The sequence below is a fragment of the Hyperoodon ampullatus genome (genome assembly GCF_949752795.1).
Source record: "Hyperoodon ampullatus genome assembly, chromosome: 14".
Classification (NCBI taxonomy): domain Eukaryota; kingdom Metazoa; phylum Chordata; class Mammalia; order Artiodactyla; family Ziphiidae; genus Hyperoodon; species Hyperoodon ampullatus.
In genome coordinates this window covers 61,145,597-61,158,255 of record NC_136927.1, presented here as the reverse complement: position 1 = coordinate 61,158,255, position 12,659 = coordinate 61,145,597, and the positions used below count along the sequence as shown (strand labels likewise).

The window sequence follows — 12,659 nt, the reverse complement described above, 5'->3', positions numbered from 1 at the left end:
CCATGGTGACATTGTCACATTGTGGCTTCTGCTTTGCCCCCTCTTGAATCTCTTGCTTGGGGGGGAAGCTGGCCCCCATGTCCTGAGGACCCTCAAGCAGCCCTGAGGAGGGACCCATCTGGAGAGGAACAGAGGGCCCCTACCACCAGCTAGTACCACCCTCCCGGCCCTGTGCTGGGGCCACCTTAGGGGCTGATCCTCCAGCCTTAGTCAAGCCTTCAGATGACCACAGCCCCGGCTGACATCCGAGTGTAACTGCATGGAAAAAAACCCGAGTGGGAACTACCTTGTTAAGGGGCTCCCGATTCCTGACTCTCAGAAACGGTGAGAGATAATAAATGTTTGTGGTTCCTCTAACTTCCTGAACATCTTAGGGTAACGTGTTATGCCACAATAGATGACTGTAACTACTGTACTGCTTTTGCAGAGGTCACAGAAGTCAGACCCTCTTTCTTGCCAGCCCTGCCCCCTTTGCCTGGTCCATCACATCCTGCCCTGCCATCCGCAGGCTTCACTTTCCTCATTTTCCCAATGGAACTAACTCTGTGGCTGTGAGCCTGATGGCCAAGGTTGGCCACTCCTCCTCTGCCTGGCTCCAGCCCCTCCCATCCCCTCGGGGCCCACACAGGCCCTGACCCCTTGGCTCAAGGCAGAGGGGGTTGTCTTGTTTTTCCTGAGCCGCCAGGCCCAGACTTCCTAGGCTATTTTCCTCCCTGCAGGAGATTCTGTTGCTTTTCTTCTGGGTCAGGGCTCAGAGTAAGCACAGTGAGTGGGCAGGGAGCCAGGAGTGGAGAGTGTCAGGGACCAGCGGGCTGTCGAGGAGGATTGCGCTTTTCCACTCTCAGCTCAAGCTGCGATTCCCGGCACAGGCCCGGCTTTGCCAAACTTCCAGCCGGAGCGCTGAGTCTAGTGTGGGCCTGGTGCATGGCGCTGAGAGTCAGGTGCTGGTCCAATCACAGCTTTGGTGTTTGCTTTCTGAGCCAGTGATGGAGCTTCTCTGAGCCTCAGTGTCCTCATCAGAAAATGGGGCTCATTGATTCCTCCTTGCAGAGGGGCTGGCGTGGGTGCCTCTGTCACCTGGATGTGGGTGCCTCTCATAAGCTGGGAAGGAGCTGCCAGGGCTCTGGCCTCAGGTTCAGCTATCCCTTTGTGGTTGTCTGTATCTAAACCTTGATCTTGGAAGGATTGTCTACAATGAGGCCCAGTGGATGAGGCTTCCTTATTCTCCCAAGTGTAGGAATTGGGAGTTTGATCAAGAGGAAGTAAAGAAGCACATTTCTTGCAGTCACTCACCTTCCTGCCACCTGTGCATCAGCCCTTACACAGAGTGGGGTGGTGTGTCCATTTTGCTTGGCAAGTATCTACTTAGTGCTTGTTATGTGCTGGGCACTTTTCTAACCTCTATGTATATTAAATCCCACCCTCTGTGGTAGGAAATATTGTCAACCCATTTTACAGATGAGGCACATAGAAGTTAAGCAACTTGTCCAAGGACAGACAGCTCATCAAGGGCAAATCCAGGCTGTCTGGGAGTAACTCTCCCAGGCTGCACTTCAAAGCTGGCTTGATTGAAGTGATCATGTGACAGTAACCCCAGCTCCCCTCCCAGCCCCAGCTCCACCTGGGGGAATGGAGTCAAGTGTGTTCTAGATGGAAGGAGGCCTTGCTGGGGTATCTCCCCATGCAGCAATAGGGTTTCCTGCCTGCGCAACTCTGGTGTATAACTCTGATCCCCAGCAGCCTGGAGGAAAAGAGAGATTGCTCCACCCTTGACAAATGAGTAAACTGAGGCCCAGAGAGGCCAAGCATTACCCACAGCTGGTAAGTGAGGATTTGAATCCAATGGCCAAGCTCTTTCCCTCACCCATCCCCCCATCCCCCATCTCTGGTGGGCAAGGCTGATATTGAAGACAGGGTGACAGGGACAGGACCAGTGTCAGGCAAAGAGGGGAGGAGCAGGTCCAGACGTCCATTGCCACTGCCCATCACTGGGGGCAGGACAGAAAGTGGCCACATCAGTTCCCAGCACCTGAAAGCCTCGAGAGCAGGGTCAGGCCCAGGGAGGTTGGGTCTGGGCCCTGATGAACACGCTGGTCTCATCCTGGCCACACTCTGCCGACTCTCTGTGTTCCAGCCACACCAAACATTTTTCACTCCTTCAAGATCACTTTGCTCCATTCCACCTCAGGGCCTTTGCACTTGCCATCCCCTGTGCTTGGAATGTTTTTCCCTTCTCTTCCTTGCCTAGGAACTGCTAATCCACTCTTTGGATCTCAGCTCTGTCCTTCCTCCTGGAGCCATCCCTCCATCAATGCTGGGCCCCCTATTATCCACTCCTAGAACAGGTGAGCCCCTCCCTCACAGCATGTATCATGGTTTATCATTACACATGAGAAATTAGTAGGTTAGTGTCTCTTCCTCTGCTCCCAGAGGGGAAAGACCAAGTCCTCCTTGCTTACTGCTGAATCCTCATCACCTGCACAGTGCCTAGCATGTAAGCTTTCAGGAAGCATCAGTGGAGGGGATGATGAAGTGCATGGAGGAATGAACACTCTACCTGGCAAATTAAGTTCAGAACGGTGCATGTGTGCATGTGTGCAGGCCTGTATTTCTGCACATAATCCCAGAGCTTCATAACTGTAAGGACGCATGGATTTTTCATGAGGTTTCTGACATGCTGTGTGTCCTGTCACCACAAGATTGTCCCTGTCAATGACCCTGGGGTGAATGTAGTCGAGTCATTCCTCCACCCAGGGTCAGTGTACTCATCTGCAAAATGGGTGGCATGGAGAGGCAGTCAGTGTAGTGATTAAGAGTGTGAGGTCTGGAGCCAGCTGGCCTGGGTTCAAGCCTACCTCCCTCACTTCCTAGATGTGTGAACTCTCTGGGCCTCAGTTTCCCCACAATAAATGGGGATCATAACAGTCCTCACCTTTTAGGGTATCATGAGGTTCAATGAGTCAATGTTTGTAAAACATGTATGATAGCGCCTGGCACAGAGACAGTCCTGTTCGTGGAGTAGCTACAGCAACTCATTCACCCCGGAAGAGAGAAGAAGCAATAACCGCATCTCCTACTTCCCTGCAAGCAGATGCAGAGCCAGGCACGCTCCCAGACCTCAGCATGCACTAGTTATTTGGGCCTCACAGCAAACTCAGGCATGTGCTTACCATTGTCCCCAGTTTACAGATGGAAAAACTGTGACTCAGGCTTTTCCCACACTTGCAGAGCTTTAAATCTCACAGATACAAGGTCGAGTGAACAAAAGCAAATTGTAGAAAGAGATAGACAGTGTGACCACTTATATAGGAAACAAATATACATCGGTTAGGGAGGGACCTGGAGTAGGAGGTCATCAACACAGAATTCACAGTAGCCATCTCTGGTGGGGGAAGGAGGCAGGAGAGGGTCAGGGGCTTAACTGGGTTGGTAAGGTTTTGTTTCTTAAGCTGGGTTGTGGGGACAAGAAATTTCATCTGATCTTTCTCTCTACCTTTTCATACATCTAAAGCATTTCAGTAAAAATTTCAAATGCATAGAGTGAACAGCAAGGAAACTAACCAGGAGAGGATCAGGGGATTGGGATGACAGTGATTTTTTTCCCTCTGTGTCTTCACACACTTCCATATTTCCCAATTTTTGCACATTGAAAATTCGTCAAAAGCTGAGAAAAACAACTGGGCTGCTGGCAAGAGGTAGAGCTGGAACTGGACCCTCGGTCAGCATGTCCCCGGCCGCTTTATTTACAGCCTCTCCCTAGCTCATCTCTGCGCCTGGGGGACCCATTTACAGTCTCTGCAGAACTTTCATATGGGGGTTCCCCTCAGCTGCTTGGGAATCACCTTCCATCCTTTAGCCCTACTTGGTAGACCAACGAGTGTTGGACTGGAGTCAGGAGTAAAGGGCCACAAGGCTCCGCCAGCATGAGCTTCTGAGGCTCTGTTCCTCTGTCCAGAGGAAGCTGTTTTGCTTTCAGCTTCAAGAGTCCCCAGTCATCTCCTTGCCTGCAGGCCCCACTAAATCTCTGCATGATTTACTTCATTTTGTCCTCACCTGAGGTACTTGTTTTCATGCTCCCCACTTGGCAGATGAGGAAACTGAGGCCCAGGGAGGAGAAAAAGGGACTTTCCCAAGATCACACAAGGCGGGACACAGAGAAGCGGGTCGTGTTCCTGTGCTGACTCCAAGATGGACTGCCTTCCTGTGCCCAAGCATGTTTTCAACAGCGGGCTTCCCTGGGCTCTGACTCTATGCCGGGCACTGTCTTCAGCCCTGCATGTATATTAATTCATTTAATCTCCACGACAACCTGCAAAGTGGCTTCTACTAGTGTCCTTGTTTCACAGACAAGAAAGCTGAGGCACAGACTGGCAAAATGATTGAGAACACACACCCAGCAAACAGTAGAGATGTGATTCAAATTGAGTCAGTGGGGCCCCAAGGCCCACGCTCAGTCTCTGTGGGATTTACCCCAGGCCCTGGGCCAAGGATGGAGGTTGTAACAGTGAGGACGCCTAGACGGAAGTTCAGGGTTCCCTCAGCTTTCAAGGGCTGCCCCTGATGACTGAGGTGTTACCTGAATTTACTCTGGCAAAAGAGCCCTAGAGAAGTTCTCTTTGGCTGAGGGCCTCCTGGGAGAAGGGGAAAATCTAGCACCTGTGAGTTTTCCCTCTGATGGCCAAGGGCCTTGCTGTTCCCCAGGCCCCAGTTGGGTACCCAGGGACCAGGTCACAATGGACATGTCTTGTTTATTGTGTTGAGAGCGTGGTTTCTGGCATCAGACAGCCTGAGTGTGAACCTGACCTCACCCTTCCTGGTCTTGTGACCTTGGGCAAGTCACCTCACCTCTTGGTGCCTCAGTTTCCTCATCTGTTAACGGGCAAACAATCTTAGGCTCATTGTGAGAATTCAGTGCAATAATTCTCACAAGGCACATAGGACAGTGTCTGGCACACAGGAAGTGTTTCCATAAATGCTGGCCATAACTCCTGTTCTGTTTCTTTATCTTACCCTCTCGCTGGGAGGTAGGATTTTAAATTCCCCTTTGCAGAGGAACTACTTGATGCAGGTGGCTTCCCCAGGGCCCACAGCTGGTTGGTGGCCCCAGTGGGACATGACCCCTGACTCAGGCTCCATTCCAGACATTTCAGGGCTGACTCTGGGGTTAAGCAAACGCTCAGAGGCCAGAGTCCAGGCAGAGGTTCGGGCTGAGGGGCAGACCTGGGGCCTGTTTTCTCACATTTCCTGCCCAAGGAGTGAAGGGGAAGGGGTCTGTGTATATCCCAGCCAGGCCAAGCTCTGGGGCCCGGGAGGAGAGAGCCAGAAGCTGCCCGTATGGAATGGCCTGTTCCTTTGGGGAATCCTGCATGAGGGGCTCCACTGCCTCTGCTCCCTGGTCATCCCTACGCCCAGGGCATCTGTGCAATCCATTTCTATGTTCCCTCCTTGGAACAATAACCCCATTCTTCCAAGAAGTAGATGCTGTCCTCCCCACCCCCTTCCCCAGCCCCAAACTCCTTAGAGGAGCCAGCGGTGAGGTTAGGAAATCAAACCTCAAGACATTTTGTTCGGCAACCAAGATTCGTTTCTTGTTTGGATAACCGAAGGCTGAAAATGCCAAGAATTTACGGGCAGCCTGGGGAGGCCAGGGCAGCTGGGAGCCCCGGCCAGTTTGGGAGGATCTTGGGCTGGGCCAGGACCCCACGCTGAGCTCCCGCTGGATGCACTTTCGATCCTCGTTCAGCCAGGCAAGTCCTCGCGACCGCTGGGCTGAGGGGCCGAGTTATTCTGAGGTTTGACGTCAGGGACCTGGAGCGAACAGCAGAGGCTGGGGGGCTCCTGCCCAGCCTCTGACCCTTCCCTGCTTGGCTTTGGGTGCAGAAGGGGAAGAGAAAGAGGCCCCAGCTGAGCCTGGCTGAGGGGTGGGGTGCTAGCCATCGGGCCGGTGTGTCCTGGGTCCTCCAGGACAGAGCATGTGGACACCGGGGAGGTAGAGGCAGGAGGGATGGATGGCCTAGGGATGAGGGGAGACCAGAGCAAGAGACTGGGAGAGACTCAGGTAGACGCCAGCCAGACAGGAGAGAGAATAAGAGTGACAGAGGCACCCACGGAGTTAGAGAAAGCGAGTCAGGCCACCGTGAGAGCCCTAGGACAAGAGGCAGACAGACACAGAGACAGAGAGAGGCAGAGACACACAGAGAGATCGGCAGAGGGGGCCAGCAGTTCTCGGTACAGGTAAGAAAGTGGAGGGCTCCACGGTTTCCGGGTTCAGAGTCTGCCCCGCTCTCAGCAGAAGCTTTGCTGCCCTCAGGTGCTGGGGGTGGGACGGGAGCCTGGGGACTTGCGTTTCCTCACGCTCCTCACGTGAAGGAACGGGTCTCCTTGCGGGGCACGGGAGAAGGCCAAGTATGGCACTTCCTGGCTTGGAGGTTGGGGCGCTGAGGGCATGACAGGACAAGAGTGGGGCTTTATCGAGCACCTGCCACGGGCAGATGCTTTCTGGACTCTGCCTCTCTTGACCCTACATCAAATGTCAGGAGTAGGACCTTTCACTCTCCTTCTTGCAGCTGAGGCTCCCAGAGCTAATCCGAGGTGGACTCAGGAGCCAGGCGCTAACCACTGGTCTGCACGGCCCAGCAAGGGAAGCCTGCTCTCCAGCTGGCTCTGTCGCCCCCATCCCTGTCCCCCCAACGTTCCTGCTGCAGCTCTTCACCCAGATGAAGGGGTGCAGCAGAGCCAAGAGCTGATGTGCATCCCGCTGAGCTGATAGCCGGCTCCAGACATGAGTCACTGGGGCAGAGGCTTCCAGGAGGAGGGAGAGGGAAGAGGAAGAGGAGACTAGTAGAAGTAAGGGGAGGGGAGGGGTGCCTGGAGGGGAGTGAGGATGGGGGAGAGGGAGCAGGGGTGGGGCACCCCCATGCCCCCTGAGCATAGGCAAGAGGACACCACAGCAGAGTGCTGAAAGAAGAGAGTAGGTATTGGAGATTCGGGAATTCTGAGGCGAAGGGAGCACCCCATTGTCTCAGATCGGGCTTCTCCCGCCTCGTTGACACCCTGCAGAGTTGGAGAAGGAAGCTGGACTTTGGGTCTCGCTGCTGTGCCCTTCTGGCAAGGTCCTTCCCCTCTCTGGCCTCAGTTTGCTCGCCTGTATACTGGGAACAGGGAGAGGGGTTGGGGGCATGGGCTGAGCAGGTATTGGCTATGGTGAGCTTGCAACAGGGAGGCTCTTCCCTGCGCCGTCCCAGCTGAACGAATCTTGCTGAGAGCTCAGTCTGGGAGGCCAGTCTTCCCCAGTCATCCCTGGTCATCCCTGATGGCCATGGTGATGAGAATATTTTGAAACTCATTTTTTTTCTCTTCTGGGAGATTACAGCAGAAGCCAAAAAGAGGCCCTCAAGTTTCAAATACTCTGAGATAAGCCCAGACCAAGAGAATACACAAGAGAAGAGCCAGAGGCAGGTCATGGTCACAGAAGGTAGCAAGCATCCCTAACTAGAGGGAGAGAGATGACTGTTCAGGGGCCTTGTATCTCTGAGCCAGGCGCCACATGTCTCATCTGGGGGAGGAAGAACTCAAGAATTGCAGGATTTGTGTTTCTTTCCAGGGAGAACTCCTAATAGAAACAGCCAACATTGATTGAGAATTTACTGTACGCCTGGTGCCGGGCAAAGGACTTCATATGCATCATCTCGTTAAATATTCATAAAGGTAGATAGTGTTGTCACCACATTTTATAGGTGAGGAAACCGAGGCTCAGAGAGGTGAAGCAACTTGCCTCAAGTCACACAGTCAGAAAGGGGCAGAATGGGTCTCGAATCCCAGAAGTTGGGCTCCAGAGTTGGGGCTCTCACATTCCAGGCTATGCTGCTGCCAAGGAGGTGACAGGATCCAGAGGAAAGTGACTGCCAATGGGTCTGACCTTGTGGCAGGCTCCACCGGCACAGGGTGACCTGGCATTAACCCAAAGACCAAAGGGCATGAAGGGGGCACTCAACCCAAGGGTACCCAGGAGATGGCACAACAAACCTCTGCTTGGACCCCAACAGAGACCAGGCAGGATTGGGGACCCCCGAGAATACCAGCATGGACAAGTGACACTCCCTGCCCCAAGGTTACCTGCCACCCTTGGACTGACTTGACCAGGATTGAGCTTCCCCCACCCAGTGGTGCAGAGCTCCAAATAGAGATGATGTTGAATGAAGTAAAAGCCTACTGAGCTACTGTATCCTTGCCCAGGTGAGCTACCCCACATCTTCATATGTTGTAGCTGGGCAGCAGGCTGTGAGTGGTGCTTGAGTGGTCTCAGTGGTCCTCCCAGCCACCCCCTTAACATACTGTTCTTCTCTCCACTTTGCAGAAGGGAAAACTGAGCCTTGCTCATCAACAGCCACGTGGCTGGGGCCGGGATGTGAACTCAGGTCCACCTGATTCCCACATCAGTACTCTTTAGCCCCATGGTGCTCCATGGTGACCCCTGCCTGGGATTATCAGGCTATGTGGACAGATACCTGGAGAGGACACTCCACTGCCAGATAAAGAGGCGAGGTGGGTGACCTTCTAACCTGAAAACCACTGGTTTAAATCCATCATTTGGCTCAGCCAATGTTATCCAAGCACTAGACACCCAGGGGAGTCAAAGATGGATGAGAGGGTGAGACCTGGGGGAGAAAAAGCAGGTGGGAGGTGAGAGAAGTGTCCACAGGAGAGGTGACAAAACCTGAGCCAGGGCAGTGGCCAGGAAGACAGGAGGATGGCCTGAGAAGCTGGGGCAACAGGATGGATGGGACCTGCTGCCTGGGGGTGAGTTGGGGGTGAAGGACACCCCAGGGCCATAGGTGACCTACTGGCTGGGTGGTAATGTCTTCAACAGCATAGGTGGGCAGGGGAGGGAAGAGCTGAGTTTCAGGCAGCTTTGGAGTTGAGACACTGTGAGCCCTCGGAGAGGAGATCAGGAGCCCATCAGATGTTGGTTTGGTGTCTGTCACTGGGGGGCAGGTTGGAGACGGTGCTGCTGGAAGTGACAGGGGCAGCCCTGTGGGTTGTACCACGAAGTGTGAGAAGAAGCAAAGAATGGAGACTGTGTCCTAGGAAACTCCAACATTTCAGGGTGGGGGGAGGAGCAGGAGTGGCCTGAGAGATTGGAGGACCCTTGTGCATCCATGCATTCATCCATTCAACAGACATGTGTTGAGCACCTACTATGTACCAGGCACTGTTCTAGGCCCTGGGAACCCAGTAGTGAACAAAACAGACATGGCTCCTCCCTTCTTGGGGCTCACAGACCAAAAGAAATGCTTTTAAGAACAGGTGGTGGTAGGTGTTAAGGGAGAAAACCAAAGCTGAGTAAAGGGACAGAGAGTGGCAGAAGGATTGTGGCTATTTTGAATGGGGTGGACAGGCAGGGCCTTTCTGAGGAGGTGACATTTAAGCACTAGACCTGAGATGGGTCAGGAGTGAGACACAGAAGTGTCTGGGTGAGGGGTGTTCCAAGCTGTAAGGATTTTTGTTCAATAGGAGAATAACTAAAGAGAATGGGAGTCCCAGGAGGGTTTTGAAGAGAGGATCTAGCTTAGGTTTTAACGGGACCCCTCTGTCTGCTGAGTGCAGAATGAACTATGGGGGTCAGGATGGAAATGGAGCCCAGGGCAGTGGCCACGATGACCATACAGGTAGGAGATGGAGGTGGCTGGTCCTGGGTGGAGGTAGGGAAAGTAGTCGGAGTAGCAGCTGAGGACTGGCTGATGGAGACTGTTTCTAGAAGGATGATATTGGTCAGCAATATTAAATTTGCCAAGAAGTCAAGTAAGATGAAGACTGAGCCGTGGCCATTGGATGTGGGAAGTGGGAAGTGGGAAGTGGGAGGCTACTTAGGGAAAGGAGGGAATGGAGGAGGAAGTGGAGGCAGAGCTTGTGGATTTCTGAGAGCCAGGCCAGACGTCAGAGGGTGTGGGGGTTGGAGAAGGGGCTTGTTCTGCTTCTTCCTCATTCTCTTCTTTCTCTTTCTTTTTTAACATGGGAGATACTTGGATGCAATTAAGGACTGAAGGGAAGGAACAGCAGAGAGGGAGGTGTTGTTAGAGACACAGGAGGGCATGGTTGGTTTGAGGAGGTTGAGGGGCTGCAAGGGATGGGACCCACAGGTAGGGAAGAGTGGCCTTGGCTCATGGAGGAACACTTCCCTCTGAGCCAGAGAAAGGCCCTGGGGACTGGTGGGTACACGGGTGAATCTGCAAGTGTGGGGCAGGCCCCATTTCTTTTTGAAGTAGGAGGTCCATGGTCTGGTGAGAGGATGGGCAGGGGGTGAAGATGGAAGCCTGAGGAGGAGGTGAGGTTTGGCATGACCCTTATGGAACTGGAAACAGCTGCCTGAAGAGACACACACAGATTTCAAGGCAGCATGGAGCTCCCTGGGTTGGGCTGTGGCGTATGAGGCCAAGAGCTCCCTTGAAGGGGGATCCAGGGGTGGGATGGTGGCAGCTGGAAGTGCTGCAGGGCAGGAGGGGTGGAGGGCAAGTAGGGAGGGACTATGGGAAGATGGTGAGTGGGGGGCTAGGGAGATAGATGGCCAGGGCAGGCATGAAACAGGAGGTTAAGTGTGTATTCGAGTGTGTGCACAAATCAGCTTGATTAGATACATATAGTGCAACCTCTCCACCTGGGGGATGGATCAACCCAGGGTATGCAGAAGACAATCCTTTGGAAAACAGGAGGAAACCACCAGAACTTCAGTTTAGATGATGTCATATCTTATCTTCTTAAAGTTCCATTTTCATTTGTCTCATACCCTGTACATATTATATTAATATGGGTGCATGTGCATAAATTCTAAATAAATATGCGTGTATTGCGGGAGCGAAGCATTGTTTGCTGATCGGGCAAATGATTTGAAAAATTTGGAAACCATGGGTAAGGAGGGACTGCTCCCCATCTTGGACGCCACAGGATGCCTTTCCCGCCCCCACCCCACCCAGGGCCAAAACTGCCTCGTTCACCTCTGTACCTCAGTGTCTTGCCTAGGGCCTGGCACATGGAGGGTGCTCAGAGTGTCTGCTGAAAGTATGAGGACAGGAGACCCTAGAGTGGCCCTGGCCTTGGGCCAAAATGGCAGTGGGGTCCTCAACTCCTTGATCTCTGCCACGCCGTATTCAGTTCATCAGCAGAGTCCATTCGCGCCCTCTTCAGAATATACTAGAACCTGATGGCCACACCCCCTCCCCCAGCCCTGTCCTGCTCCACACCTCCATCACTTCTTGCCTGGTGGCTGCAGTGGTCTCTTCCTTGGGCTCCCAGCATCGAATCTTCTCCTACAGTTTATTCTGTTAAAACTAAATCAGGTGTTTCTCACCTGCTCAAAACCCTGCAATGGCTCCCGTGATGCTCAGAGAAAGAGCCAAAATCCTTCCCAGTGGCCTCCAAGGCCCGACATGGTCTGCCCTCCCCTCATCTCTCGGATTTTGTCCCTCACCCCTCTGTCCTCCTCCTTTCTGCTCCAGCCACACTGGCCGCCCTGCTGTTCCCCAGGTAACCCACCTACATTCCCACCACACAGCCTTTGTACTTACTGATCCCTTTGCCAGGAATGCCCTCCCACCAGATACCTTCCTGGGTTGCCTCATCACTTCGCTTGTTCTCTGGGCTCAAACGTCACCTCCTCCGAGAAGTCCTCTCGGATTATCTGACCTCAAATAGTCACCTCTGGTCATTCCTTGCCTTTTCCCCTTTTTCATTTTGCTTCACCATCTGACAGAATAGATATTTATTGTTCATCTCTTTATTGCCTCTTTCTTCCACTAGTCCAGATGGGGATGTACGGTTCTCTTTACTGTTGTATCCCCAGTGCCTAGGTTGGGCCTGGCCCTTAATCGGATGAATGAATGAATGGCAGTTAGGGAGTCAGGTTTCCAGCTCTGACTCCACCCAGTCTTGCTGTGTGGCCTCAGGCTCCTCTCTTTCTGGGCCTCATCATCCCAACCCTTACAATTCGGAGACAAAGGGCCTATCAATCTGGCCATCTGTGTCCAGGGCAGGCCTCTGGGGTAGATGTTTCACCTGCTGCTCGCTGCGCACCGCCCCCCTGCAGGCCCAACCCTTACCTTCTGCAGCCACTGTGTGTTGTTCTCTAGCATTTTTTCCAGCTGTCGTACCCGCTGGGTCGGCCAGTCCCCTAGGTTCAGTGCGGCTGCCGGGGAGTCCCTCTGGAGGCTGTTGGAGCCCCCGAAGGCCTCGGGCTCGCGTGGGCAGGGCTCAGGCTCAGGCAGCACGAAGGTGTAGCTGCACTGGCCGTGCTGGACTCGGTGTGCCCGGCGGCGCCCGCCGGCCTCCTGCCCCCTCCGCTGGGCCACCGTCGTGGTGGCCACCACGAGGAGGAGGCCACTCAGCAGCATGGCTGGCCAGGAAGGCATCCAGAGATGTGATGGCGAGGTGTGTCAGGTCAGAGCCCAGGGGCCGTGCCTGTCCACCGCCTGTCTCCCTGCCCAGTTTGCACCCACCGTGGCCCACAGTGGCCAGTCCCGCCTGCACAGCCGCTGCAGCTGCAAAGCCCTGTTTGGCCAAGCTCCGTCCAGGCGGCTATTTATACTTGCTCCAAATACCACAGCTGCTCCGCTTCCTCCCACCGCCTCAGGATCCCGCCCCAGACACCCCCTCACCTCTCTTCTTCC

At 53.9% G+C, this 12,659-nt stretch overlaps 1 protein-coding gene across 1 annotated transcript in view; it reads right to left on the bottom strand.

The window, feature by feature from the left end:
• Positions 1–12,401, bottom strand: part of ANGPT4 (angiopoietin 4) — a gene marked incomplete at both ends in the record, with an annotated part of 39,091 nt that extends 26,690 nt beyond the window's left edge. The window contains one exon of the mRNA XM_079718402.1: positions 12,093–12,401. Coding sequence (XP_079574528.1) covers positions 12,093–12,401 — 309 coding nt within the window. The remainder of the gene's footprint in view (positions 1–12,092) is intronic.
• Positions 12,402–12,659: the final 258 nt, after the last annotated feature.